The 27,955-nt window shown below is 34.9% G+C and overlaps 1 protein-coding gene across 2 annotated transcripts in view; it reads left to right on the top strand.

Moving 5' to 3' along the window:
• LOC145268682 (vacuolar protein sorting-associated protein 52 homolog) overlaps window positions 1-27,955 on the top strand; it is an 85,507-nt gene that overhangs the window by 1,510 nt on the left and 56,042 nt on the right. Inside the window, exons 1-10 of one of the 2 annotated variants that reach the window (XM_080124188.1) lie at window positions 1,376-1,398; window positions 4,835-4,910; window positions 11,199-11,251; window positions 14,437-14,512; window positions 16,002-16,069; window positions 18,910-19,023; window positions 19,979-20,040; window positions 23,354-23,504; window positions 26,756-26,856; window positions 27,396-27,528. In XM_080124188.1, coding sequence (XP_079980314.1) covers window positions 18,913-19,023; window positions 19,979-20,040; window positions 23,354-23,504; window positions 26,756-26,856; window positions 27,396-27,528 — 558 coding nt within the window. In that variant the 5' untranslated portion in view covers window positions 1,376-1,398; window positions 4,835-4,910; window positions 11,199-11,251; ... (1 more) ...; window positions 16,002-16,069; window positions 18,910-18,912. Of the gene's footprint in view, window positions 1-1,375; window positions 1,399-4,834; window positions 4,911-11,198; window positions 11,252-14,436; window positions 14,513-16,001; window positions 16,070-18,909; window positions 19,024-19,978; window positions 20,041-23,353; window positions 23,505-26,755; window positions 26,857-27,395; window positions 27,529-27,955 lie in introns of those variants that run through there. The other variant, XM_080124187.1, reaches the window with a different exon arrangement.

The raw sequence follows: 27,955 nt of genomic DNA, 5'->3' as shown, positions 1-27,955 counted from the left end.
GGGATCTCTACAGTGTGGGGGTGGGATTTTGTAGCTTGTTGGGTCTGTCGAGGGTGTTCACGTCGTGGGGGCACAAGTGCTTGCAGTTCTTCAGAGCATTCACCATTATAATACTTGTAGAACAGGCAGAGGGATGCAACGTTTCGACGATGGGACAGAGGCTGAAGTTTAGATGCCAGTTTAGGGCCTATCAGATTTGCGACTCTCTTTTGAACCCTGTCAAGGAGCGAGAGACTAGTAGCCGATGCACCGGCCCAAATGTGACAGCAATACTCCATACATGGGCGAATAGTGGCCTTATAGAGGTACAGGATACTTTCAGGTGTTAGAAGTTTTCTAGCACGGTAGAGAGAGCCCACCTTCTTCGCAGCGGCCCTGGCAATGCCCTCGATGTAATTGTTCCAGCTCATGTTTCCTGTGAACGTTAGGCCAAGGAGCTTGATTAGATCCACCTCCAAAGTTTTCTTTAAAATGATGATTTCTCAAGGTCTAAATAAATAAATAATATGCCGAATAAGAAAATCTCATTTAAATTTGGTAGTTTTCGTGATATAAAGATCCGTATTATGCACTGTAATTTACTGGCGGCCATGTTTGCATGCACGCGTGATAAACAAATAGGTCCACCTTTCAAAATAAATATCCCCAACCTCCACATGTTAAGAATGGCTTTCAGAATAAAAATTCGATGGGGGGGGGTGAAAAAAAATTTGCCCCAAATTTATCCGTGGTATTCGTTTTCAGCATACCCATCTGCAAATACCATAAAAAATTGGGGGCGGGTAGTGTTAATCGCAGAAAAGTAGATTTGTTTCCGCTAGGTGGCAGTACATCTGCATAGCACGCGTATAAACATGGCAGCCAATGAATTACAGTGCGTAATACAGGTCTTTATATCTCGATAACTACTTGTCTCTGTAAAATTTAAATGTGATTTCCCTATTCAGCAGAGTCGAAAACCGAAAAAAGTCGTCATTTTAAAGAAAATTGTGGCGGTAGACCTAATGTAAAAATTTACCAAAAAAAAAAAAAAGAAAAAGAATTCAATATTTGTAGAGGTGCTCAGTTTCTAATCATTCTAGTAAATAAATCGGTACTTGTCTAGTTTAATCAAGACATTATAAAATAAAAATATTGGAAAAAAAAATTATTTGGTACGTGCTCATTATGGAATAAAGTTTTCATACAAAAAAAAAATCGCTTAATTTGATCAAATAGTTTTTTTTTTTTTTTTTTTTTTTTTTTACAGAGGAAAATCAAATTTTAATGAGATCAATCGTGTCGCGGCCATCTTGCTTATTTTGCAGACGCGGAGGGGGGTGCTTTTAATGGAAAAAATGGATTAACAAAGGGTACAATAAAAAAGGGATTTAAAAAAGACCATAAAAACTGTGTAAAGTAAGTGAAAAAAAACTAAAATATTTATCTAGAGATTTTTTTCTGCACGTTTCAAAATAATCTCGTCAAATTTTGACGGTGATTGGAATTATCGGGTTTGTATTACTGTACACATAGATTCGAAAAAGTTGTCAAAAAACAAATATACAACAAATAAATGTTATCAAAGGCAAGATAAGTTAATTTTCTACCTAACTGGATATGTTTCTTGTGTTTTTATTCAATGTAACATGTTTATTCAGTTCGAAAAACATACAGTGTTTACCGATGTATTGGAAAATCCAAGATGGCGCCCCACTCCCTCTTTAACACGGTAAGTTGGGAAAAGGTGTTATAAATAAATAACTAGACAAAATAATATTAAAAACTTGCCGAATATATGCAAGTTATGTCACGGTAAAATATATTGAGTGGGGTCTTTAACAGTATTTTAACCAGTTTTTTATTTATAGCACCTTTTCCCAAACTTACCATGTTAAAGAGAGTCAGACGCCATCTTGAATTTTCCAATACATCAGTAAACACTGTATGTTTTTCGAGCTGAATAAACATGTTACATTGAATGAAAACACGAAAAACATATCCAGTTAGGTAGAAAATTAACTTATCTTGCCTTTGATAACATTTATTTGTTATATATTTGTTTTTTGACAACTTTTTCGAATCTATGTGTACAGTAATACAAACCCGTTGTTAAAAAACAAATATATAATAAATAAATGTTATCAAAGGAAAGATAAGTTACTTTTCTACCATAACTGGATGTTTTTTTAGTGTTTTTATTTCATGTAAAATTTTTTATTTGGTTCAAAAATCATAACTTATCTTGCCTTTGATAACATGTATTTGTTATATATTTGTTTTTTGACAACGGTTTTCGTACCTCTGTTTATAATATTACAAATTCGGCATGGCTTATGGTACATTACCTGAAAAGACTTAATTCCAAATATTTCTCATAGGTTATATCATACATAAAATAGCTTCTACAGTGTGTAAATAGTATTTGATACATGAGGTATTCATAATCGTACCCTTTTCCCAATAAAGTGGCGATATAACATAGAAATATTGGGTTTGTATTACTGTACACAGATTCGAAAAAGTTGTCAAAAACAAATATATAACAAATAAATGTTATCAAAGGCAAGATAAGTTACTTTTCTACCAAACTGGATATATGTTTTGTGTTTTTATTCAATATAACATGTTTATTCAGCTCAAAAAACATACAGTGTTTACCGATGTATTCGAAAATTCAAAAGCCGTTCTTAACATGGAAAGGTTGGAGTGCTTATAATACGCTGGGTGGGGCACGTCGTAAAAATTGACCTTAACAAATAAATGTTACCAAAGGCAAGATAAGTTACTTTTCAACCATAACTGGATAAGTTTTTAGTGTTTTTATTTAATGTAAAATGTTTATTCGATTCGAAAAACGAGTAATGTTGAACGCTGCCGGAGAACAAGAAAATATAGCCGCGATATCTCTGAAGCCTCGATAATCATTTCAAAATAAGAAATAAAACAAATGGTGGTGGAAATCTACCTCATAAATGTTACCGTGGCATTTATTGGGTGGGTTTCTTGTTCTCCGGCAGCGTTCAACGTTCCTTGATTTTCGAACCAAATAAACTTGTTACATTAGATAAAAACACTAAAAAGTTATCCAGTTAGGTAGAAAAGTAACTTATCTTGCCTTTGATAACATTTATTTGTTATATATTTGTTTTTGTTTTTTTTTTACAACTTTTTCGTACCTCTGTTTATAATATTACAAATCCGGCATGGCTAATTGTACATTACCTGAAAAGACTTGATTCCAAATATTTCTCATCGGTTATATCATACATAAAATAGCTTTTACAGTGTGTAAATAGTATTTGATACATGAGGTATTCATAATCGTACCCTATTTCCAATAAAGTGGCGATATAACATAGAAATATTGGGTTTGTTACTGTACACAGATTCGAAAAAGTTGTCAAAAAACAAATATATAACAAATAAATGTTATCAAAGGCAAGATAAGTTACTTTTCTACCAAACTGGATATATTTTTTGGGGTTTGTATTACTGTACACATAGATTCGAAAAAGTTGTCGAAAAGCAAATATATAACAAATAAATCTTATCAAAGGCAAAATAAGTTACTTTTCTACCAATCTGGATATATTTTTTGGGGTTTGTATTACTGTACACATAGATTCAAAAAAGTTGTTAAAAAACAAATATATAACAAATAAATGTTATCAAAGGCAAGATAAGTTACTTTTCTACCAAACTGGATATATTTTTTGGGGTTTGTATAACAGTACACATAGATTCAAAAAAGTTGTCAAAAAGTAAATATATAACAAATAAATGTTATCAAAGGCAAGATAAGTTACTTTTCTACCTAACTTAGTGTTTTTATTCAATGTAACATTCAGCTCGAAAAACATACAGTGTTTATCGATGTATTTGAAAATTTAAAATAGCACCAGATTCTCTGTTGAACATGGTAAGTTTGGGGAGATTAGTTAAAAATAAAAAAAATATACAAAATACTGTAAATAACCTACCGAATATATGTCAGCCTATGTTACGGTAACATATGTTGAGTGAGTTTCTAACAGTATTTTGCATAATGTTGCCGCATAAATAAAGTTTGCAGAAGTTCGCCTCGTCGCAACCGGGTATTCTTTTGCCACATGTCCGACAGGCAATGAAATCGACTTGGAAAAAACAAATATATTCTATTAAAATATTTTTCTGCAAAATCACTGGATTCGGCATTAAATAACCTGAAAAGGGTTGATATGCCGTAAAACAAACACAACCAATCAACCGAAAAAGTAGCCCGTTACGTTCCAAGTGGTAACATGCATTGTTTTCGTTGAAAAAGAGATTTTAAAAAATTAAATAAATAAAAAACTTTTTGTTTTATTTATTTTTTTATTTATTTTAACTCCATAGATGTCAGTTTACTTACAACCTCTCACCTAACCCTAACCCAAATCTAACCCTAACCCTAACCTAAATCTAACCCTAACCCTAACTCTTAACCCTAACCCTTAACCCTAACTCTAACCTAACCCTAACCCTTAACCCTGACCCTAATCTAACCCAAATCTAACCCTAACCCTTAACCCTAACTCTTAACTCTAACCCTAACCTAAATCTAACACTAACCCTAACTCTTAACCCTAACTCTAACCCCAATCTAACCCTTAACCCTAACCCTAACCTAAATCTAACCCTAACCCTTAACCCTAACTCTTAACCCTAACTCTAACCCAAATCTAGCCCTAACCTGTACCCTCCTATCAATGCTGAATACATCATTGGACCCCCCCCCCCCACTGGTGGGTGCCACTAAGAAAATGAAATAAAACTGAATTCGATAAGGTGTATGAATATTTAAAATTTCTTCATTTCTTCCTAATTTTTCCAGGGCCTGGATGATCCAGTTCCAAACCTCGGTGTCTTGGACCTTACCTCGGAAGATTTTCTTCTGGATGAAGTTGATTGTACGTAATTTCTTTTCATTTTTTTTTTTTTTCTTACATTAGCAATACCAGACCATTTTTTTTTTTCTTTATAACCAAGAATATTTTTTTTTTTTTTATAACCAAGAATATTTTTTTTTTTTAACCAAGAATATTTTTTTTTTTTTTATAACCAAGAATATTTTTTTTTTCTTTATAACCAAGAATATTTTTTTTTTTTATAACCAAGAATATTTTTTTTTTCTTTATAACCAAGAATATTTTTTTTTTTTAACCAAGAATATTTTTTTTTTTTTATAACCAAGAATATTTTTTTTTTTTTTATAACCAAGAATATTTTTTTTTTCTTTATAACCAAGAATATTTTTTTTTTTTTATAACCAAGAATATTTTTTTTTTTTAACCAAGAATATTTTTTTTTTTTTTATAACCAAGAATATTTTTTTTTTCTTTATAACCAAGAATATTTTTTTTTCTTTATAACCAAGAATATTTCTTTTTTTATAACCAAGAATATTTTTTTTTTTTTATAACCCAGAATATTTTTTTTTGTCTTTATAACCAAGAATATTTCTTTTTTTATAACCAAGAATATTTCTTTTTTTATAACCAAGAATATTTTTTTTTTTTTTACAACCCAGAATATTTTTTTTTGTCTTTATAACCAAGAATATTTCTTTTTTTATAACCAAGAATATTTTTTTTTTTTATAACCCAGAATATTTTTTTTTGTCTTTATAACCAAGAATATTTCTTTTTTTATAACCAAGAATATTTTTTTTTTTTTTTATAACCCAGAATATTTTTTTTTGTCTTTATAACCAAGAATATTTCTTTTTTTATAACCAAGAATATTTTTTTTTTTTTTTATAACCCAGAATTTTTTTTTTTTTCTTTATAACCAAGAATATTTTTTTTTGTCTTTATAACCAAGAATCTCAAGTCAAGCATTATTGAAAAGAGCATAAAAAAAGAAAAAAGAAAAAAAAGAAAAAAGAAAAAGAAAAAAGAAATATGGTGCTTGTGTCATGTTCACTAATCGGACTATTATTCTCATCTTGGATGTTCTTAGCACAACGTTTCAGTCGCTGCCACCTGCGACCTTCTTCAGGTGTTGAAAACATGCTTCTTTTTCTCTACAATAAAGAAAAAGAAACATGTTTTCAACACCCAAAGAAGGTTGCAGGTTGCAGCGACTGAAACGTTGTGCTAAAAACACCCAAGATGAGAATGATAGTCTGATTAATCAACATAACACAACCATTCACATCTCATCTAAAAAAAAAAATTCAGAATTGCAAAGAAATATGATGTTCAGTTTTTTTTTTTGTTTATTTTTAAATCGGTCCATTAGAACCAGAGTTATGACCATTCAAAGTATCAAAAAATGCATGGTTCACTAGACATTTTCTCTTTGATGTATTCAGCATTGATAGGAGGTTTTACGAAAAACACTCGTCTAGCTGAATCCACTGTCAAAAATTTTCCCCACTATTTATCTGTGCCTAAATGAAAACGTAGATTCCATGAACAAAGCTTCTTTCTTAGAACTGCACGCCTGTGGAACTCTGTTCCGTCTGCCTGCTTCCCACCTGACTACAACCTGGATGTCTTCAAGTCTAACGCAAACAAATTCCTGATGAACCCCCCCCCCCAAGTAGACACTTCATTAAATCTCCACACTAACGTACTGTACTTGCAATAACCCTTATCTCTGAGTGGCTTCCGGGTCTTGATAAGTGGTGACCACCGCATAAAATAAAAAATAAAAAATGTCAGTCCTCTTCAAATATATATAAGCTTATGACTGGAAATGGTAGGAAATTTGCACAATTTACAGACTAACCCATTTTAAAAAGTTGTATCTTCAGATCTTTTTAAGATATTATGATGAAATTTTGAACACATTATCACAACATAACTAAAACCTTCTTAGATAAGAGAAAAATCCAGGTTGTCCTCGATGGTCGTACATCTAAACAATATGATATAAATGCGGGAATGCCCCAGGGGTCTATCCTTGGACCTCTATTATTCCTGATATTCATAAATGACCTCCCTGACAGAATTGTCTGTGAGATAGGTATATATGCTGATGACACCACACTCTATAACAAACACGACAAAAAAACAAATGAACACATATCTAGAGAAATGGCAAAAACACTAGAGGATGACCTCCAATCTGTAGTGGAATGGGGACAAAAATGGGTGGTCACATTCAATTCTGCCAAGACTAAACTTGTTTCCTTCAATAACTACAAGAAACCTTCTCTGCCACCAATAGCAATGGCCAAAGACTTTATCTGAAAGTACATCTTTTAAACTCCTCGGCCTAACATTCACGAGAAATATTGTTTTAATTATTTAACTTTTTTCGTTTTATTAAAAAAAAAAGTTGAAAAGATATTTTTCACTCAGTAGTTAGCTTTGGAAGATTGTCCGTTAAAGAAATGCAATCGCTAAAAGATAAGCGTTTCATTATTTCTAGTCGCCACTTTGAAAAATCACTCGCAAATGCGACTGTTTCACTCGCAATGTAGGGCCCTGTTTATGTGATCTTTGCTCTGTGCAATATCCGGTTCAAGTTTCCGAAGTTGTTTTTCTTTTCTCTTTATATCGTAATTAAGTATTTTTTTTGGTACTTGTACAGTTTAATCAAGACATTAAAAAATGAAAATATCAAAAAACGTTTAAATTGTATGTATCTGTTATAGAATGAAGTTCTCCGAAGAAAAATTTAACATAATTTCATCAAGCAGTTTTTTTTTTTTTTGTTTTTTTTTTACAGCAAAAACCGAGCAAAAGGTTCAGTTTTTAGGAAGAAAAGCTAGTATTAAAGATGGGGAGGGGAGTGTCGGCGCTTTAACTGGAGTTATCTCCCTTTGGTGTTTCTAAACTCCAAACAAAAATTAAGAAAAAATCAAAGATGTCTGCCTTCAATGCGCTCTCATAAAAACGTGTTTTTCTGCTGTAAAAAAAAAAAACAAAAAAAACTATTCAATCAAATTAAGTGAAATTTTTTTTCCGGAGATCTTCAGTTCAAAACGGATACGTACAATATAACGGTTTTTTCAATATTTTCATTTTTTAATGTCTTGATTAAATTGTGCAAGTGCTGTTTTTTTCCCCCTTTTTATTATAAACACTGTCGTGTCCTTCAGTGTTGGTGCCATCTTTGTCACTGTGTAATATTTTTTCAAGCTGTTCGACTCAAAGTTCAAGGTATTTATATTCAACTCTGGAACATTTTTTTTTTTCTTTACAAAGGAGTCACCACTTATCAAGGCCCAGAGGCCACTCAAGGATAAGGGTAAATGAGTGAATTATTCAATGGGGAAAATATTGTAGTAATCGTTAGTAGTGGAAATTTGGTAAATTGGATGACTTAAGGGGAACGGCTTATCAAGAACTTGTTCACATTAGACTTGAAGACAACCATATTGTAGTCAGCTGGAAAGCAGGAAAACGGAAGAGAGTTCCACAGGCGTGCAGTTCTAAGAAAGAAACTTTGTTCATGGAATCTATGTTTAGGTTTAGGTACAGATAAAGAGTGGGGGAAATTATTGATAGTGGTTTCAGCTAGACTGGTGTTTTTCATGAAAGTCAGGCCAGGGGGAAACCATAGATTGGAGTTCAAACGAGCATTTGCCATGAAAATAACGATTGTCAACACAATTATTAATTTGATTTGTAGAGACTAAAATACATGTATTCTTGAAACTAGGTACAATGAATTCCTGTTTTACTAGTTCCTCAGTTTTAGCATGATTTCTTAATTTTGCTCTTTTTTTTTAATCTATGAAGAGTAAAGGTCCATCCTGGGCCCAACTCTTTTCCTGATCTACATTAATGATCTTCCAAATCACATCCTTACATCATTTGTAGACATTTATGCTGACGACACTACCATTTATGGTAGCACATCTAAGACAGTAAACGACCAAGTTCTCTCCAATTCTCTCTCCTCTGATCTTGAGCACGTAGTACAATGGGGTAAGGAGTGGCTGGTTACTTTTAATGCATCTAAAACCAAGCTTCTCTCTTTACATCATTAACATTCTGATCCACATTTGGTATCAATTGAAATGAATGGCTCTCGTCTTCAGGAGGCCTCAAGTTTTGACAAGCTTTTTGGCTTGACCATTACTCCTGATCTTAAATGGAACACGTACATCAAATCTGTTGCCAAGGCCACTGGAAAAATGGTGGGATCTTTCTATCGATCCGGTAGATATCTCACTGCTGATGCTATTCTCTATCTATATAAGAGCCAGGTACGTCCAAGGATGGAATACTGTTGCCACATCTGGGCAGGAGCTGCTAGAAAGGACTTGGCCTGCCTTGATAGAGTTCAAAATAGACTTCGTAGCCTCGTAGGAGATGTCCTTTTCTCTTCCTTGCAACCTCTATCTCACAGAAGAGATGTTGCGAGTTTGTCTCTGATGTATCGTTATTTTCATGGAAAGTGTTCGACTGAGCTTCAATCTATGGTCCCCCCTCGCCAAACTTTCACAAGAAACACTCGTCTAGCTGTAAACACTATCAATAATTCCCCCCACTCTTTATCTGTGCCTAAACCTAAACGTAGATTCCATGAACAAAGCTTCTTTCTTAGAACTGCACGCCTGTGGAATTGTCTTCCGTTTTCCTGCTTTCCGGCTGACTACAATATGGTTGTCTTCAAGTCTAATGTAAATAAGTTCTTGATGACCGTTCCATATAAGTTATCAAATTTACCAAATTTTCATTACTAATTATTACTATATTGTCCAATTTCTACTGTACACTCTTTAACCCTTATCCTTGAGTGGCCTCTTGGCCTTGATAATGTGGTGATGCCTATGTAAAAAAAAAAAAAGAAAAAAAAAAGCATAGCCAAATCAATGAAGTTGTCGGACAAGAAGCGATTATTTTTGGAGGGAGTGGATATTGCTGCGAGCGCGAATTGTACTGTTGGGGATAAACTGTTGCTAGTGGACGCGGAGGATGTGGCAAAATACAATTGCAAATTAATTAGGACCTCTATCCTGTTATGGCTGGCAGAACAAGAGCATGCTACCTCCTATGAAGTAAATAAACGGTTCCTCTTGAAATTCCATCGAAATCCTAGAGTTCGACAGAAGCATTCCTGAGTTTAACAAGATACATCTGAAGAATGTCAGAGGTTACATCGACCGAAATGTTGTGAGAATGGCACTCAAGATGAGAACCGTAGTCCAAAGAATGCAAATAATACAAATAACGATTCCTCATCTCAAAAATTTAGTAAATTAAAGTACGGCAAACTTACAAAGCTGTTTCAATAATTTCTTTATTTGATACTATAGATTGCCCATGCCTTACATAGCTGTGCATCAAAAGGTTCTTGGCCTTCGGGCCAGGATCAAAGTGTAGTATCTGTCCTGATGTTTCACTTAAGTAATTGATCCTTGGTCAATGTAAGGGAAACCCTTCATACTGAGACAATTACTATTTATTTGGACACTGCCAGAGTGCTCCCATTTTAGGGGAGCTGGTTCCCCCCCCCCCCACATTAAAAAGCAACCTTGTATTTAATTTGCTTTCGTGGGGAAGCGAATAAATACCATGTTCTGATGCTCCACTACAATTTTTTAGTTTCAATGGAGGATAAATCCTTCATGACTGATACATTTTTTATTTTTGTTACTAACCAGAATGACCCTTTTGGGGGAGCTGCCCCCCCCCCCCATTAAAAACCGACTTTGTGTCTAACTCTCCTCTTGTGACGAAGCAAATAAACAAAAGAGAAAAAAAATGACATATTGTGGTGACCAAACCTCTATTAATCTCTAATCATGCATCAAACAGATACCATAATACTTAGTTTGCTGCACCTTATCATAGGAATCATCCATACAAAATTTCAGTCAGATCAACCTAGTAGTTTCCAAGAAAAAAATGGAACGGACAGACAGACAGATAGTCAAAGAGAAATATAATGCATAGATTCCGTTGCTGGTATATAAAAGACGTCTTTAAGAAACAACTAAACTAATTTAACTCTGGCCAGGTCTTTACTTATTCCTCAGGTCCATTTTTATCATTTCCACACACATTTTTCTGTGGGCTGACCCTGTTACTTCACTCGTTCTACATCTACCGATCCACAAACTTTCATCCATTTTTTTTTTTTATGTGGCGGTACCATCAACGTTTAGTCAACTGCACATATCTCAGGTGAATGCGAGTAAAAGACTTCCCCCCCCCCACAAAGAAAATGACAACCATAACTCTAACCCTAACCTATGAGCAATCTATAATGCCTTTTTTTCTTTGTTTTTGCAGTTCACATCCAACAAAATCTGGAAGATGAAATTGTAAAAGAAGCACTGAAAACGGTAAGTGAATCGAACCAAATAAAATTTATTAGTAAAGAAAATTGCAAAGTGCAAGAGTCCATATAAAAGTGCAATGGTCAATGAAAAAGTGCAACGATACAAGTAAAAGTGCAAAAAATCCATATAAAATGCAAAAATTTATGCAAAAGTGCAACAATCCATGTAAAAGTCCAAAAATCCATGTAAAAGTGCAAAAATCCATATAAAATTTCAACAGTCTATGTAAAATTGCACAATCCACATAATAGTGCAAACATTAATGTAAAAATGCAACAGTCCACATAAAAATGCAACAATCCACGTAAAAATGCAACAATCCATGTAAAAATGCAACAATCCACGTAAAAATGCAACAGTCCACGTAAAAATGCAACAGTCCACGTAAAAATGCAACAGTCCACGTAAAAATGCAACAATCCACGTAAAAATGCAACAGTCCACGTAAAAATGCAACAGTCCACGTAAAAATGCAACAGTCCACGTAAAAATGCAACAATCCACGTAAAAATGCAACAGTCCACGTAAAAATTCAACAGTCCACGTAAAAATGCAACAATCCACGTAAAAATGCAACAATCCACGTAAAAATGCAACAATCCACGTAAAAATGCAACAGTCCACGTTAAAATGCAACAATCCACGTAAAAATGCAACAATCCACGTAAAAATGCAACAATCCACGTAAAAATGCAACAATCCACGTAAAAATGCAACAATCCACGTAAAAATGCAACAGTCCACGTAAAAATGCAACAATCCACGTAAAAATGCAACAATCCACGTAAAAATGCAACAGTCCACGTAAAAATGCAACAATCCACGTAAAAATGCAACAATCCACGTAAAAATGCAACAATCCACGTAAAAATGCAACAATCCATGTAAAAATGCAACAATCCACGTAAAAATGCAACAATCCATGTAAAAATGCAACAATCCATGTAAAAATGCAACAATCCATGTAAAAATGCAACAATCCACGTAAAAATGCAACAATCCACGTAAAAATGCAACAATCCACGTAAAAATGCAACAATCCACGTAAAAATGCAACAATCCACGTAAAAATGCAACAATCCACGTAAAAATGCAACAATCCACGTAAAAATGCAACAATCCATGTAAAAATGCAACAATCCACGTAAAAATGCAACAATCCATGTAAAAATGCAACAATCCACGTAAAAATGCAACAATCCACGTAAAAATGCAACAATCCACGTAAAAATGCAACAATCCACGTAAAAATGCAACAATCCATGTAAAAATGCAACAATCCATGTAAAAATGCAACAATCCACGTAAAAATGCAACAATCCACGTAAAAATGCAACAATCCATGTAAAAATGCAACAATCCACGTAAAAATGCAACAATCCATGTAAAAATGCAACAATCCATGTAAAAATGCAACAATCCACGTAAAAATGCAACAATCCACGTAAAAATGCAACAATCCACGTAAAAATGCAACAATCCATGTAAAAATGCAACAATCCACGTAAAAATGCAACAATCCATGTAAAAATGCAACAATCCATGTAAAAATGCAACCATCCATGTAAAAGGACAGATAGATTGTTTTAGGTTTTTGAAGCATTTCTCATGCAGAAATTTGTTGCCATGCTTGAAAAAGTGTTAGTCGGTAGGTGAGAGGTCTGGAGAGTATTACGGATGAGGCAGAGTCGGTTTAGCAACGTGCGGTCAGGTATTGTTGTGGTGGAGAATTGGGCCTTTTCTGTTGACCAATGCTGGGTGTTGTTGTCCAAGTTTCATTGCATTTCATCCATTTATTTACAGTATCTTTCCGCCGTAATGGTTTCACCTGAATTAAAAAAAACTGTAATGAATGAAACTGGTCACAGACTACCAAACCATCAGCATTACCTTCTTTTGGTACAACTTTAGCTTTGCGAAGTGTCATGGAGCTTTGTTGGCGTCTAACCATTGAGCTGAGCATCGCCAGTCGTTGTAAAGAACCCACTTTTCATTATAAGTTACAACCCAGTCGAGAAATGGGTCGTTCTTGTTACATGAAAGAAGGGAACGTGACACTTGGCAAGCCAGTTTCAGTTTTGCTGCTTTGGTATGAATGTTTTCTTTTTTTGTTTGGTTGTCTCCCCTGTGGCCTTGCCAAGCCATTAATGTATATGATTTTTTTTATGAAAACTTTGTTAGTTTTAACTAAACAAAAAATATATGAATAAACACAATTGCCCAATTACGTTTACGCATTTATTATACACTGACAAACATTTAAACAACAATAAAACACAATACAATAGCGACAGTTCGATAAGACTAACCGACTGGTGGAAAAAGTTCTCAGAGCTCACCTCGTGGTGGAACAAAGGTTCTCCTCCTCTTCTTGAGAGGGAAAAGGCAACACGTCTGCCCATGACCAAAGGAAAAAAAACAACAAGCGTTAGAGCAGGGGCAGATTACCCCTCCCCGGTGTCCTCTACTTTTTAGTCCCCTACAACTTCAAATATTTAGGTTCAGCTCGCGCCCATTTAATGCTCGTCACTGTTTTTCAAATCGAATAAACACTTTAAAGTGAGTAAAACCACTAAAATCTTTTCCAGCTAAATAGAGGGCTAACTTATCTTGCCTTTGATAGCATATATTTGTTATATTTTTTGTCTTTCAACCACTTTTTTTGTACCTATGTGTAAAACAAACCTGATTTTTCTTTATTTTTATTTTTATTTTTTTTTCATAAAAACTAATACATAAAATGATCAAATTTTTTTGTGTGAATAATTTTATGTACAGTTCCCACACTGACATCAAACTGCGCACTTATTGTCTCTATAGACACACAACAGCCCTTATCCATGAAATTCTTTATTTGGCCAATCAACTCTGGTGTTCTGAGAAAAAAATGGCCAGTCATCTGGTGAGACTTGATAATCGCTCAAAACTTGAAAATTAAACTAAATATTATTAGAAACTAAGAAAATAAATAAATAATTTTCTCTAAATTAAAACTTTGCAGAAAACTCTCAGAATACAAAAAAAAAAACCCACACATCAAAACCTGCATGCATATATGAAGAACTTTCTTTTGTTGTTGAAAATTGTTACAGTTGATTTGGCGGAGGCTTGTACTCTCCGAGTGCTTTCTGCTTGTTTTTATATTTTATGATTGAAAAACGTGAACCTTTTTTTTCTCTCTTTCGCAGGGTGTTGACTTACGGCAATATTCCAAACAGATAGAAAAAGAATTACTTACAGTTGAAAATGCCTCCATACAAGATTGTATCCTTTTAAACAAAAGGGCTGCCGTCATACGCTGTTGATTTAAATGGTGTTAACCGAACTAATTTATTTACACAATTCCTCATTTGTGTTTTTATTTCTGGCTCCAGGGAGGTGCGGAGGAGGAGGGGGGTGCTGACAGTCTATAGTGTCACATAATTTAAACCTACCGTCACCTCGTGTTTTTGTTAAGAACAAATTTCTGTCCATTGTCTATTGATAAATCTATTTCCTACTTTATTTGTCTTCCACCTTCCTAGTACTTAACGGCTGCAGGTCGATCATTATATCACAAGTCTATATTATCAAATAACGAAATCATCAATAGGTTTGTAAGTCTGCTATAATTGAGTTTCTATTTTTCTGTGCAAAATGTTTATGCAGAAATTAAAAATGAAGGGGAATAACTCTTGTACCCGAAATAGAAATTCCTTGTCAAAACAAAAGATATTTTGAAGACATCCGAAAGAGGTGTCGTCATATGCTGTTTATTTAAATGGTGTTAACCGAAATATCTATGAAAGTCAGCGATAAGAGTGTGGTAGATGTGATGAGCCTGGACTTGAATTGAGTGTTAGAATTGGCTCCGAAAGACTGGGAATTTAGTCACAATAATGAATTGTTGCAAGGATAAAGTCAGATAATCATAGAGTAAATGCAAGTTGATTTTTATGTCTGAGCAAAGTATCACTGATGCTATATTTATCTTTTTTTTTTTACAAAGGAGTCACAACTTATCAGGGCCTATAGGCCACTGGAGGATAAGGGTCAATGAGTGTACAGTAGTCAATAGGACACTATAGTGATCGTTAGTAGTGGAAATTTGGTAAATTGGATTACTTAAGGGGAACAGCTCATTAAGAACTTGTTTACGTTGTCTTTGAAGATGACCAAATTGTAGTCAGCTGGAAAGCAGGCAAACGGAACAGAGTTCCACAGGCGTGCAGTTCTAAGAAAGAAGCTTTGTTCATGGAATCTACGTTTAGGTTTAGGCACGGATAAAGAGTGGGGAAAATTGTTGATAATGGTTTCAGCTAGACAGTTGTTTTTTGTGAAAGTTTGGCGAGTGGGGGGGGAGCATAGATTCGTGCTCAGATGAGCTTTTACCATGAAAATAACGATAAAGCAGAGACAAATGTAAGAAAAGTACCTTAATAAGAAGAAGAACCTGTATTTTGATTTTGCGGATCTAGAGAAAACTGTTAACAGAATGCCAGGAGAGATTGTCTGGTCGATTTGGCATGAACAGATGAGTGGTCGGTAAAGATTGTTCAAGCAATGTACAGAAATGTTCAATCTTCTTAGAATTAACAGCACATATAGTTCCAACTTTAATATTTAAATCCCATGATTTCCGACTTTTGCTTTTAGACTCTCCCCTCCTTTTTGGACGCCCTCCTCCTGAGTCCCACCCTCTCTCTCACTGTCTAACAATTATTACGATGTGATTTTTTTTTTTTTTTATAATTTTCTTTAACTCTGCGATTAGATATCAAAGAAAGCCAGAACATTGCCAGCCTCCACAAACAAATAGCAGCATGCGATACCATTCTCGAGGTGAGGATACTCCCACTCCCTACATCAGCGTTGTGGCTGTCGCCAGATTCATCTTTCCATTGGATAGACGGGTTTTGGTATTCTGGCCCCTTGACAAATCACAATGTCAAAATATCAAAGCCTAATAGACTCTAGCTAAATTTGTCATCAATCAAATAGGCCCTTAATATAAAAACCATTATTTTTACCTTATTTAATTGTTTATAAGCTGTTTAAAACGATTCTTGTAATGTTTATAAGATTTTACTTTAAACAAAATCAAATAAAAAAAAGACAATAAAAAGAATCGTTTTGAAAATATAGGCATCAATTTTTCTGATACCAAAACCATTATCTTTACCTTATTTAATTGTTTATAGACTGTTTAAAACCATCCCTGTAATGTTTATAATACAACCTTGTACTATATTAATAACTAGCGGGGGTACCCGGCGTTGCCCGAGTGTTTGTTTCCGGGACGGGGGGGGGGAGGGGGTTAAAAAATGTTATGGTAGGTAAGTAGGAAGGATCAAACCCGGAGTCATGAGTAAAAGTAGGAAAATAAAGTGTGAAAAAAAAACAAAAAAAAAACATCTGCAACGTTAACAGTTCGGCCACCAAGAAAAGTCCATTCCAGTTGTTTAGGAAAAAAAAAAAAAAAACGACTACGGTAGGTCGGCGCGAACGTGAAAATATAATGTGAATTGTCCAGCACGCTAACCACTACGCCACAGAGCACTGCAGCTTAGTTTAGTGATTTTAAATAACTTCACATGAAAGAACTACGAAGCCAAACCGGTGTTCTCTTCTCAACTGTTCCTTGTGAACGATCCCCAAACGGTGTTAAGTGGTAGCAGGGGGAGGAGGAATTTATTAGAGAGAAAATATTTTACCACTTCCATTGATCTTAACCGATTTTGGCCGTGACTTCTCAGCAGAAAAAGTATAGAAATCTAAGATTATTGAGGAATTTGAGAAATAATAAGCCTATAACACACCTCAGATATTGTTCTGCCGTTTGTGCATATTATATTTGCATATTATATTTGCATGAAATATCTTGATTTTTAATCCTATTAATGTCAAAATCAGACAAAATGAGTTCATTTTATTTATATAGAGATAATAGAAAGATTGTAACACTTGTTAGTTTGTACAGTTCAATATTACAGTTCAGTAATGTACATAAAAATATCACAGTTTTATAGCCTTATGTATATACATTTGTTGTTGTTTTTGTTTAAACGATGAATACGGTTAATATTGGCTTCGCCTTGAAGCTCGTATTTATTTAGAAAGTCGGCCATAATTTGTTTGGACATATATATAACATTTTTATTTATTTATATATACGTCCAAACAAATTATGGGCGACTTTCTAAATAAATATGAGCTTCGAGACGAAGCCAATATTAGCCATATTCATCGTTTAAAAAAAAAAACAACAACAAATGTAAAATTTATAAGCGATAAAAATGAACAGTAAAGTCATCTAGGGTTCATGGCCTAATGGTTAAGGTGTCGGACTGTGGTAAACACAGTCTGGAGTTCGATCCCTAAAAACAGTCGAGCTATGTTGATGAGAGTTAGTTAACTCAAAACACGTGTACGTAGATTACTGTTTTAAAAATAAAATATATATATAGAGAGAGAGAGAAAGAGAAAGACAGAGAGTATTCCCTCGAATATCACAGTAGATAGGGGCCGAGACCATCCGTGATATTCGAAAATCCACAAAGTAGAACAGAACCATTATTTTTACCTTATTAAATTGTTTATAGCCTGTTTAAAACGATCCCTATAATGTTTCTAACCCACCCTTTACTATAATATTAATAATAATAGAAATGTAATGTAACACTTGTTAGTTTGTACAGTACACTATTACAGTTTAGTTACTGTACATAAATAAATATTCGATTATCATGATTTTATGGATTTATGGCAGATTTATAATTGAAATCCGCAATATTAATATATTGAAAAACCCGTAAAGTACCGAATCCGTGATACTCGCACACCTCTCATCATCCTCACAGACTCCCTGCCTTCCTTGAATCTCTTATGCCACTCAAAAACTGATGCTCGATTCATACAAGATGGTCCAAAAGCAGTCTGAAGCATTCCATACATTTTTGCGGCATTTTTTCCAAGTTTAAAACAGAATTTTATCGCATATCATTTTTCTAAATTGTCCTTACGTTCATATTGCATTTTTGAAAGAAATTCACCAGCTGTGACAATCAGGCTTTAGTAGGGTGTATTCCAATTCCTGCTGTAGCTGTTTATTTGAACCTGAAATGATAAAAATTGGTCAGTCATCTCATGAGATGTATAGCAATAACATACTGAATTTTCAAGAGTGTATGACAATTTTAAATGCCTGTACAAAAATGTCTGGAAAATTATTGAAGGCGCCTTATATGTCACAGAACAAAGATGTCATATTCCAAAAATTACGTAAATTGATCAAGTACTATTTTTTTTTTTTAACTAAGAAAATCAAATTTTATGAACAAGCAAAAGGGCTGTCTTGCATCGCCATTATCAAAACAAAAAAAAGAAGGTCAGATAACTCTACAATAATCTAAACTTGCTGGATCAGCCTTGTAATGCTAACAATTTCACAATAATCGCTTGAAATCGTTTTCTGTGTTTTTTTTTTTTTTTAATTGGTTTTGAATTCTGGAGACTTGTACCAAATTTTCTGTACTGAAGTTGATATTCTTTGGAGAAGTTGATATTTTTCAGAGCTGGCAGAATATTCGTGTTGCCAAGTGTAGGTTTGACAAAGTTTAAATTGCAAGAATACGTTTTTAGGTCTTTTTAAAATTTCTGTCTTTGCTTATTTGTTCTTGAAGCGAATGGAACAAATGTTAAACGGATTCCAGACGGATTTGAGCAGTATCAGTAATGAGATCCAGACGCTCCAAGAAGAGTCGATTGCGATGAACATCAAACTAAAGAACAGACAGGTATTTATTTATTCGCATCGTCATCATTAGCGATTCGATAAAATCTTTATGTAAAAAAAAAAAAAAAAAAAATCAGCGTAATTTTATTTTAAAAAAAAAAGAGAAAATTATTTCATTATTTATTTTTCTTTTCTTTTAAACATCTCGTCTGAAAATTCCCAATAAAAAAAAAATAAAGACAACAACAACAACAACAACAGTGTTGCAAAAGTCTTCAAAACATTTTGACACTGAATATCTCGAGAACTATTAAGGATGTAAAAACGCATCTGGTATATTTAGAAAACTTGTAATCTCAAGTTTTTCATGGAATGTTCGAAGATGTTCAATGTGAACACCATTGTTCACACGGCACACATCAAGCCGATAGACCAATTCTTGCCAAACGTGTTCCAACATTGTGTTGTTAATGGTTGTAACAGCTGTTATTCATTGTTAATCTCTTGGAATGGGAGACGCACATAAACCAGTCCTTTCACAAATCTTCATAAAAAAAATTGCAGAGTGTGAGATCATCTTGCCCAGATCATCCAATTCATCTGTCTGGCAGTGTTGTGTTCAGAAACTGTCTAACCCTGAGTTGTGGTGGCGCTCCATCCTGTTGGAAAACTCCTATCCTTGAGTGGCTTCCGGGCCTTGATAAGTAATGACCACTGTGAAAAAAAAAAAAAAAACCCGGAGTTGTGGTGGCACTCCATCCTGTTGGAAAATGAATTGAGCTCTTTAGTAAGGGATTAAGCCTTTATGATCTGAATTATGAAAAAGCGCTCAACCGATGAGTATACATGCAACTGGGGACCACTTGTGAATTTCATACTCCCATGGAACTTCCTCCTTCGGAGAAAGCCGGTTAAACCCGAATAGGATTAGTGCCGTTTCACACACACACACACATGCACACAACCAATAAATAAGAAAAAAATGAAAACTGCATTTTATTTCTCTTTCTTTACAGGCTGTCCGAGGAGAGCTAAGCCAGTTTGTCGATGAAATGGTCATTCCCGAATGTATGATCTCGTAAGTTTGATTCCTTTTCTCTTGTGTCTTTCTACGTTTCTTTAATAATTACATACTAGCATTTCTGCCCGGCGTTGCCCGGGTGTTTGGAGGTGTATGTTGAGCAAAAAAAAAACAAGGCGGTCAATTTTTTTAACTTTGACCCCTAATATGACCCCTTAACATTTATTGTTTTGGACTCAAATCAAGTTATTAAGTTGGATCCATGTCCAAAAATTTCAAGTGTTTAGACCCAAAATTGTCAGAGGAGTTTGGTAGAGTTCTCAAAGATCAAATCGTTGAACTTTGACCCCTTAACAGCCAAATTTCTGGCTGAAAACCGATTACAAAGATTTTCTCAAATTTCAGTACCCTGTATATCAAATTTCGAGTCTTTAGACTGAAAATTAACGGTTATTGCATAGGGAAATGTACACACACACAAGCACACACACACACACACACACACACACACACACACACACACTTTCACTTTTATAGATATATAGATTAATTTGCGACTCTCTCCTATCCACCGGGTCCCCAAATGGCAGATTGGGCAATGGCCTTCAGATATCGAAACTGCAATTAAGGAGAGTAGAGTGATCATAGAGCAAATCTTTTTTCATTATCACAGTTCTTCCTCACCCTCCCTATAGTCCAGACCTTGCTCCTTGTGACTTTTGATTAATCCCTAAGCTTAAGGAAAGCCTTAGACTGTCGTGATGAGACAATTGAGGAAATGAAAGAGGCTGTGATGAGGGTTACTGGCACACTAACACAAGAGGACTTCTGTGGGCGAGACAGCTAACGCGTTTGCTTTTTTTCACCTCCTTTTCCTCCTAATTTTCGTATCCTTATTTAAAAACCAGTCATGAGAAGTTTCCACAAAAACCCGTAGCCATTTAAAATCAATTAAAATGAGTGAATACAAAACTAAAAATTAACCGTAACGTTATAGCAAGGTTGTTCTGGCCATATTATAAATATATAAATAAAATTTTAAAAATTCTTTTTTAAAAAATTAATTATGTGAAATAAAGAAATATAGAAATCTAATTTAGGAATTCAATGAATAGTATTATTAAAAGATTTTAAATGGCTACGGGGTTTTGTGGAAACTTCTTATGATTGGTTTTTGAATAAGGATACGAAAATTAGGTGATATATTAATATTTGAATGGGCTTTTGATGGAGGATGCCTCCAGAGTAAATGTTTTCGCATGCTTCATTTCCGTTAAGGGAATTTTCTTTAAACAATGTTCTATTGTCAAAGTGTATTTTATTCAAAAAGTCTGAAGCAATGCTGGTTATGTGAAAATTTTCAAACGCTATAATGCTTGACATTGTCCTACTGGTATTGAAACAATTGTAACTTACAATGAAATACACTTTTTGTTGCTATTAATTCCTTTTTTGAAGTCTTGGTTCTGTTAATACAGTATATATATATATATATATATATATATATATATATATATATATATATATAGCGGAGCACGGAGTGTATGTGAATGAATAACTAGAAATAAAATGTACGTCTGCATATAATTGGATGTCATATATATATATATAATAATATATATATATAGAGAGAGATATTATATATATATATATATATATGCATAGATCATTGTATAAGGATTAGATCACTCTCTGACTGACGTAAATGAACATTTAAAATTAAAATGTTTAAATTCGACGTTATTTCACGCGGTTAATGGTAGCCGAATAGATTAGGTCTTCGCTAATCAAGCCAGAGATGTCTCGTGATGCGGGGTTCGAATCGTTCGACTGGTATTAATCGTGACACCCTGCACTGAAGATTCCCGAAAGGATGAAACACTAGTGTCTGTAGGTATTATAGTAAAAAAAAATATCTATATATATATATATATATATATATATATATATATATAATGTGTGCAAACATTATTTCTGTGTGAATGACTTTGTCAAACCGAATCAGAATACAGTAATATTTGGCCCCATGCAAAATAAAAATATGATCGGCACAATTTCTGTCAACGAGAGAAGATCAGAAGTGAAATACGTTTGAGGTTTTTATTTTAAACCCAATTATTTATAAGCTCTAACACACAGATCGAAACCTATTTTATTTTTGTCATTTCATGGGTATCTGTTGAAAACATAAGCCAGCTATTGTTTTTGCAATAAACAAATCGGTTACATCATAGTTGAAGAAATATAAGAATTATGTGTGTTTGTGCGTCTGTGTGTGTGTGTGTGTGTGTGTGTGTGTGTGTACCCACATATCCAAGGAAATGACAGAAACACTAGGAGATGACCTCCAATCCATAGTGGAATGGGGACAAAAATGGTTGGTCACATTCAATACTGCTAAGACTAAGCTTGTTTCCTTCAATAACTACAAGAAACCTTCTCTACCACCAATAGCAATGGCCAAGAACACATTGCCTGAAAGTACTTCTTTTAAACTCCTCGGCCTAACGTTTACAGGGAATATGAACTGGAATAGATACATTGAGAGCATTGCCAAGACTGCTGCAAGGAAGGTTGGCTCCCTCTACCGTGCTAGAAAACTACTTACGCCTGACAGTATCCTATACCTCTATAAGGCAACCATTCGCCCATGTATGGAGTACTGTTGTCACATCTGGGCTGGTGCATCTGCTGCTTGTCTCTCGCTCCTGGACAGGGTTCAAAAGAGAGTCGCCAACCTGATGGGTCCTGAACTGTCATCTAGGCTTCAACCTCTGTCCCATCGACGAGATGTTGCATCCCTCTGCCTGTTCTACAAATACTTTAATGGTGAATGCTCTGACGAACTGCAAACACTTGTACCTCCCCGACGTAACTACCCCCGACAAACCCAACAAGCTACTAAGTCTCATCCCTTTACAGTAGAGATCCCTAGGTGCAAGAAAGCCTTTTACTCCAATAGTTTCTTCCCCAGAACTGCGGGTCTTTGGAACTCCCTTCCGGGATTCTGCTTTCCCAACTGCAATGATATGCAGAAGTTCAAGTGTAATGTTAACAAATATCTTTCTACTCATCTCCCTTCATAATGACCCCACTAATTAAGTCCCTAATAGTAGCCCCCTGCTTCAAAGTGGCACTGTGCCTTGTTTGGGGTGAAAATTGAATAAAAAAAAAAAAATAAAAAAAAATATATATATATATATATATATATATATATATATATATGCAACGCCAGGTACCCATGTAGTATAATAGAAGATTTCAGATTTCAAAGAAAAAAATTTTGTTGCATTTTTTTTTTTTTTTCAAATTTTTTTCTGCGTCAATTATATCCCTGTATTTTTATGCTGTTTTGTTGTTGTTGTTTCAGGCATATTGTCGACACCCCGGTAACCGAGCGTGAATTTATGGAACAACTGCATGAACTGAACCACAAGATCAACTTTGTGAAGGAGCAGTCTTTCAAAGAGGCACGCTCTTGCCAGGATGTTCGAGATATCTTGGAAAAGTTAAAGAGCAAGGTTAGTTTTGATGGATTAGTCTGACACATGGTCACAATAATCGAGCACTCAGATTTAGTTGTTCTTGTCCAGAACTATAAAGAAAATAATTTTAAAGCAATTAATGAGAATTCGTAAGCACTGCAATATAAATCTCATAAGTTTGAATTATTGTTGAACTATCTTCCTTGTATTTTTTTCTTTTTGAGATTATTTTTTCAAAATGGAAGGCAAGACAGTTACTCCTCTAATACTCATAAGATTTGATTTTTTTTTTTTTTTACTTAAAAAAATAAAGTTGAGGTTCCTTAAATAAGTTTCCAGATTTTTTTGGTATGGGCACTTTTATTGATAGTACACAAATGAAAATTGAGTCCCCTTCAAAGTAATCTCCTCCAGCTGCAATGCACTTGTTGTACCCTTCCAACAACTCCCCACTTAGGATGCCCCCATAAATTTGTCCTCCAATCATGGTATCCCCTTACGTCTCAATATAAGACCATGTGCGCTCTGTTTTGCTCAATCATTGCCGCCACCTCCGATGCCATGTGCCGTGAATTTCTTCATCTTCTCCTTTGGCTGTATTGTCATCTCTATAGGCACTTTTATTGATAGTATACACATGAAACTCTAGTCCCCTTCAAAGTAATCTCCTCCGGCTGCAATGCACTTGTTTTACTGTTTCAACAACTTTTGGTAGCCCCCTACATCAAAATGGCAATATGCCTTGTTTGGGGGTGACAATGTATTTAAAAAAAAAAAAAAAAAAAAAAAAAAATTGACACTGTTTTATAGGCTTATCTACTCATAGCAACTTTCGATTTCCTCACTCTCGTCGTCAAGCAATTGAATGTTTTCCACCGGAACCTAAGGTGCTTCTAAGTTAGGAGAGAGGCCTTCAGAAGGAGGAATTCGCATGGCAATAGAAGAGAGGCCAATCTTTAGCTCTCTGCTGTAGTCTGGCCTTTTCCTGAGATTGCCTTTGGTAACATTCAATTGTGGTATATTTATTTATTTTTTTTTTTTTTTTTGCATTCCCCTTTTCTTTTTTTTTTTTGCTTTATTTTTTAACTCATGTTCACCCCTTACAAAGCACATCACCACTTGGATGTAAGGGGCTACTATTCGGGGCCATGTCTAGGAAAGATTAACAAGATATTTGTTTATGTTACATTTAAACTTCTGCATATCAGTACAGCCAGGGAAGCAGGTAGCAGGAAGGGAATTCCAAAGTCTAGCTGTTCAAGGGAAGAAACTATTAGAATAGAAAGCTTTTTGGCATTTAGGAACAACATTGAAGGGATGAGATCTTATTGCTAAGCGGGTTTGTCGGGGATATATATGTCGAGGGGGTACAAGTGAAACAAGTTCATCAGAATTCATTCCATTAAAATATTTGTAAAATAGGCACAGTGATAAGACAGGGGCTGGAGCTTAGTTGATAAAGTGGGACCGATTAGATTGACAACTCTTTTTTGGACTTTATCTAAGAGGGAGAGACTAGTGGTAGGTACACCGACCCAGATGTGGCTTTGTTAGCTATTTGATAAAATCTCCCAATCTTCTATAATTGGTCACTCGATTGCACTAAAGGTGATTCATCTAATATCTAAAGTGCAGTTATATGTGTGTTTATATATCCAACTAAAAGCCAAAAACTACACAACAAAACATCTACAAAGTTGGTATGATGTGCTTTTTGCATTATTGTTATATCCTGCAAAATCTTTCCGGCTGCAGGTTTCCAGGTTGGTCAGCGGTAGTATAATGAAGCGGTGCACTCCTACTTCAACGAAGCGTCGATGAACAAAATCAGTAGCAGCCATAGGATAGCTGACTAGCGAAAATATTAGCAGCAGCAGCCGTTTTAGTGCATATGCTAATTAAACAAGTGTGCATGCGCTGATAAACCTAAATGTAAATTCCATGAACAAAGTTTCTTTCTTAGAACTGCACACCTATGGAACTCTCTTCCATTTGCCTGCTTTCCAGCTGACAATAAGATGTTTGTCTTCAAGTCCAACGTAAACAAGTTCTTGATAAGCCGTTACCTTTTAAGTAATCCAATTTACCAAATTTCCACTACTAACGATTACTATATCATTGTCCCATTGACCACTGTACACTTATTAGCCCTTATTCTCGAGTGGCCTCTGGGCCTTGACAAGTGGTGACTCCTTTGTAAAAACAAAAAAAATGAGGTGGTGGAGAGAGAGACTTTTATAAAAAAGTATGTTATAAGGTGGAGCGTTGTAAAACACATGTGTGCAGAAAGACGAAAGGTATTAAAATGCATTATTTTTTATAAAAATCACGAATGAATGCATTTCACTTGCACTTAAAAATAAAGCAGCGTCAGATTTTTATTTATTTCCTTTTTGTTTGTTTGTTCCTTTGCGACGATACGTGCATGTGAAAAAATCAGCAGCAGCCGCAGGATAGCTGACTAGCGAAAATATTAGCAGCAGCAGCCGTCTTAACGCATATGCAAATTAAGCGAGTGTGCACCACGCGCTGATCTCACGTGAAGAAGAAGGAGAGAAAAAGAAAAAGCAAAAAACGACAGCACATGGTCAAGCAGGAGAACCAGAATGCGAGCTAGGGAAGATGGCCGGTATCAGGTGGCAGGGAGAGATACTTTTAAAAAGCACATGTAATATGACAGAGGTTGTAAAACATTGGTGTGAAAGATAAGGATATACGTTATTTTGGAAGGACCATGGTTAAATGCATTTCATTTGCATTTTTTAAAAAATGCCGAGTCGGATTTAAAAAATTTTATTTCTTTATTTGTTTGTTCCTTTGCGAAGATACACCAGACATTTGGGATTACCAGGTGCTGTACGTAGGAGGATATCAACACCTCCATGCAAAAACATAATGTTGTCATCTCCCTTGACGAGCATATACATGCGACAGGAACCGCTTGTGAATTTAATATTCCCTTGACACTTCCACATCTGGAGGAAGCCAGTTCAACTTGCCTAGGGTGAATGCTGCTAATATATAACCAATCAAAAGTTGCCAAAATATGAGACAACCTGTACAAGGGAGGGGGGGGGGGCATGTACAGGATGTTCAATGTCCCTACGGTGCTGAGAATCAGACCATCACACACATCCTTACAGACTGTCCCCTGATGTGGACCTGAGGGATGCCTCAGACACTGCCTGACAATGGACTTCGAGATGGTGTGAAACGCTGTGATGAGGATGACGCTGATCTACTAGCTGATGTAAACCGATTTTTATTCTTTTGTTTTTGTCTTCCAGGCTTTGGCGAAGATCCGTGAATTCCTTTTGCAAAAGATTTATTCCTTCAGAAAGCCAATGACCAATTACCAAGTTCCGCAGAATACAATGCTGAAATTCAGGTAAATCGACCATCATGTTTTTTTTTCTTTGTACTGACTGAGTGTAAATGTGACACCCACCCCAATATTTTTTTTTCTTTGGTCCTTTGACAAAGGAGGGATTGGACCTAGTAATTCACTCCCGTTTTTCGACTATCACAGGTGGTTGGGTCACAATAGTGCTCTAATCTGTTAGTATTGTGTTAGTTTGGGTTATTTTTTATTTATTTTTTTTTTTTTCATGGTTTGATTAACGAAACATTATTAATATCAAAATATTATTATCAATCCCTAAATCTGCTCAGCTGAAGTCGTTTTTCCTGATTTTGGTTTGAGTCCCCAACTAAATAAATGGAGTCAGTAAGACAACTGGGAATTGTCCGGGATTGTTGACATAATAAAAAGCTCTAATTCAGCTTTATTTTAACTGTTACTGATGTAATTTTTAACTATTACAGGTTGTTGGGTCACAATACTGCTCTAATCTATTTATAATTTATGGTTCTAATATTGTGTTAGTTTGGGTTATATTTTATTTATTTATTTTTATTTTTTTTCAGATTTTTTAACGAGTTTTTGATGAGCCACGAACGACAGGTAGCAAAAGAAATCCGGGATGAGTATGTCGACACGATGAGTAAAATCTACTACTCGTATTTTAAAGGTTATACAAGCAGATTGATGAAGTTACAGGTAAGCATATCTACACGCACACATCTTGGGTTGAGCATTTCGGGAAGTAATATACAAACTGCCATTTTTTTTTTTTTTTTTTTTTTTACACAGTGATCACCACTTATCAAGGCCCGGAAGCCACTCAGGGATAAGGGTTATTGCAAGTACATTACGTGAGTGTGGAGATTTGATGAAGTGTTTACTTAAAGGGGTGGTTCATTAGGAATTTGTTAACGTTGGACTTGAAGACATCCAAGTTGTAGTCCGGTGGGAAGCAGGCAGACAGAACAGAGTTCCACAGGTGTGCAGTTCTAAGAAAGAAGCTTTGTTCATGGAATCCACGTTTTGATTTAGGCACAGATAAAGAGTGGGGGAAATTTTTCACAGTGGATTCAGCTAGACGGGTGTTTTTCGTGAAAGATTGGCGAGGGGGGACCAGAGATTG

The sequence above is a fragment of the Euprymna scolopes genome, chromosome 44 (genome assembly GCF_053919585.1).
Source record: "Euprymna scolopes isolate OS-2025 chromosome 44, ASM5391958v1, whole genome shotgun sequence".
Classification (NCBI taxonomy): Eukaryota; Metazoa; Mollusca; class Cephalopoda; order Sepiida; family Sepiolidae; genus Euprymna; species Euprymna scolopes.
Note: the sequence above shows the minus strand (reverse complement) of the source record. Positions and strands in the feature narration are given on the sequence as shown.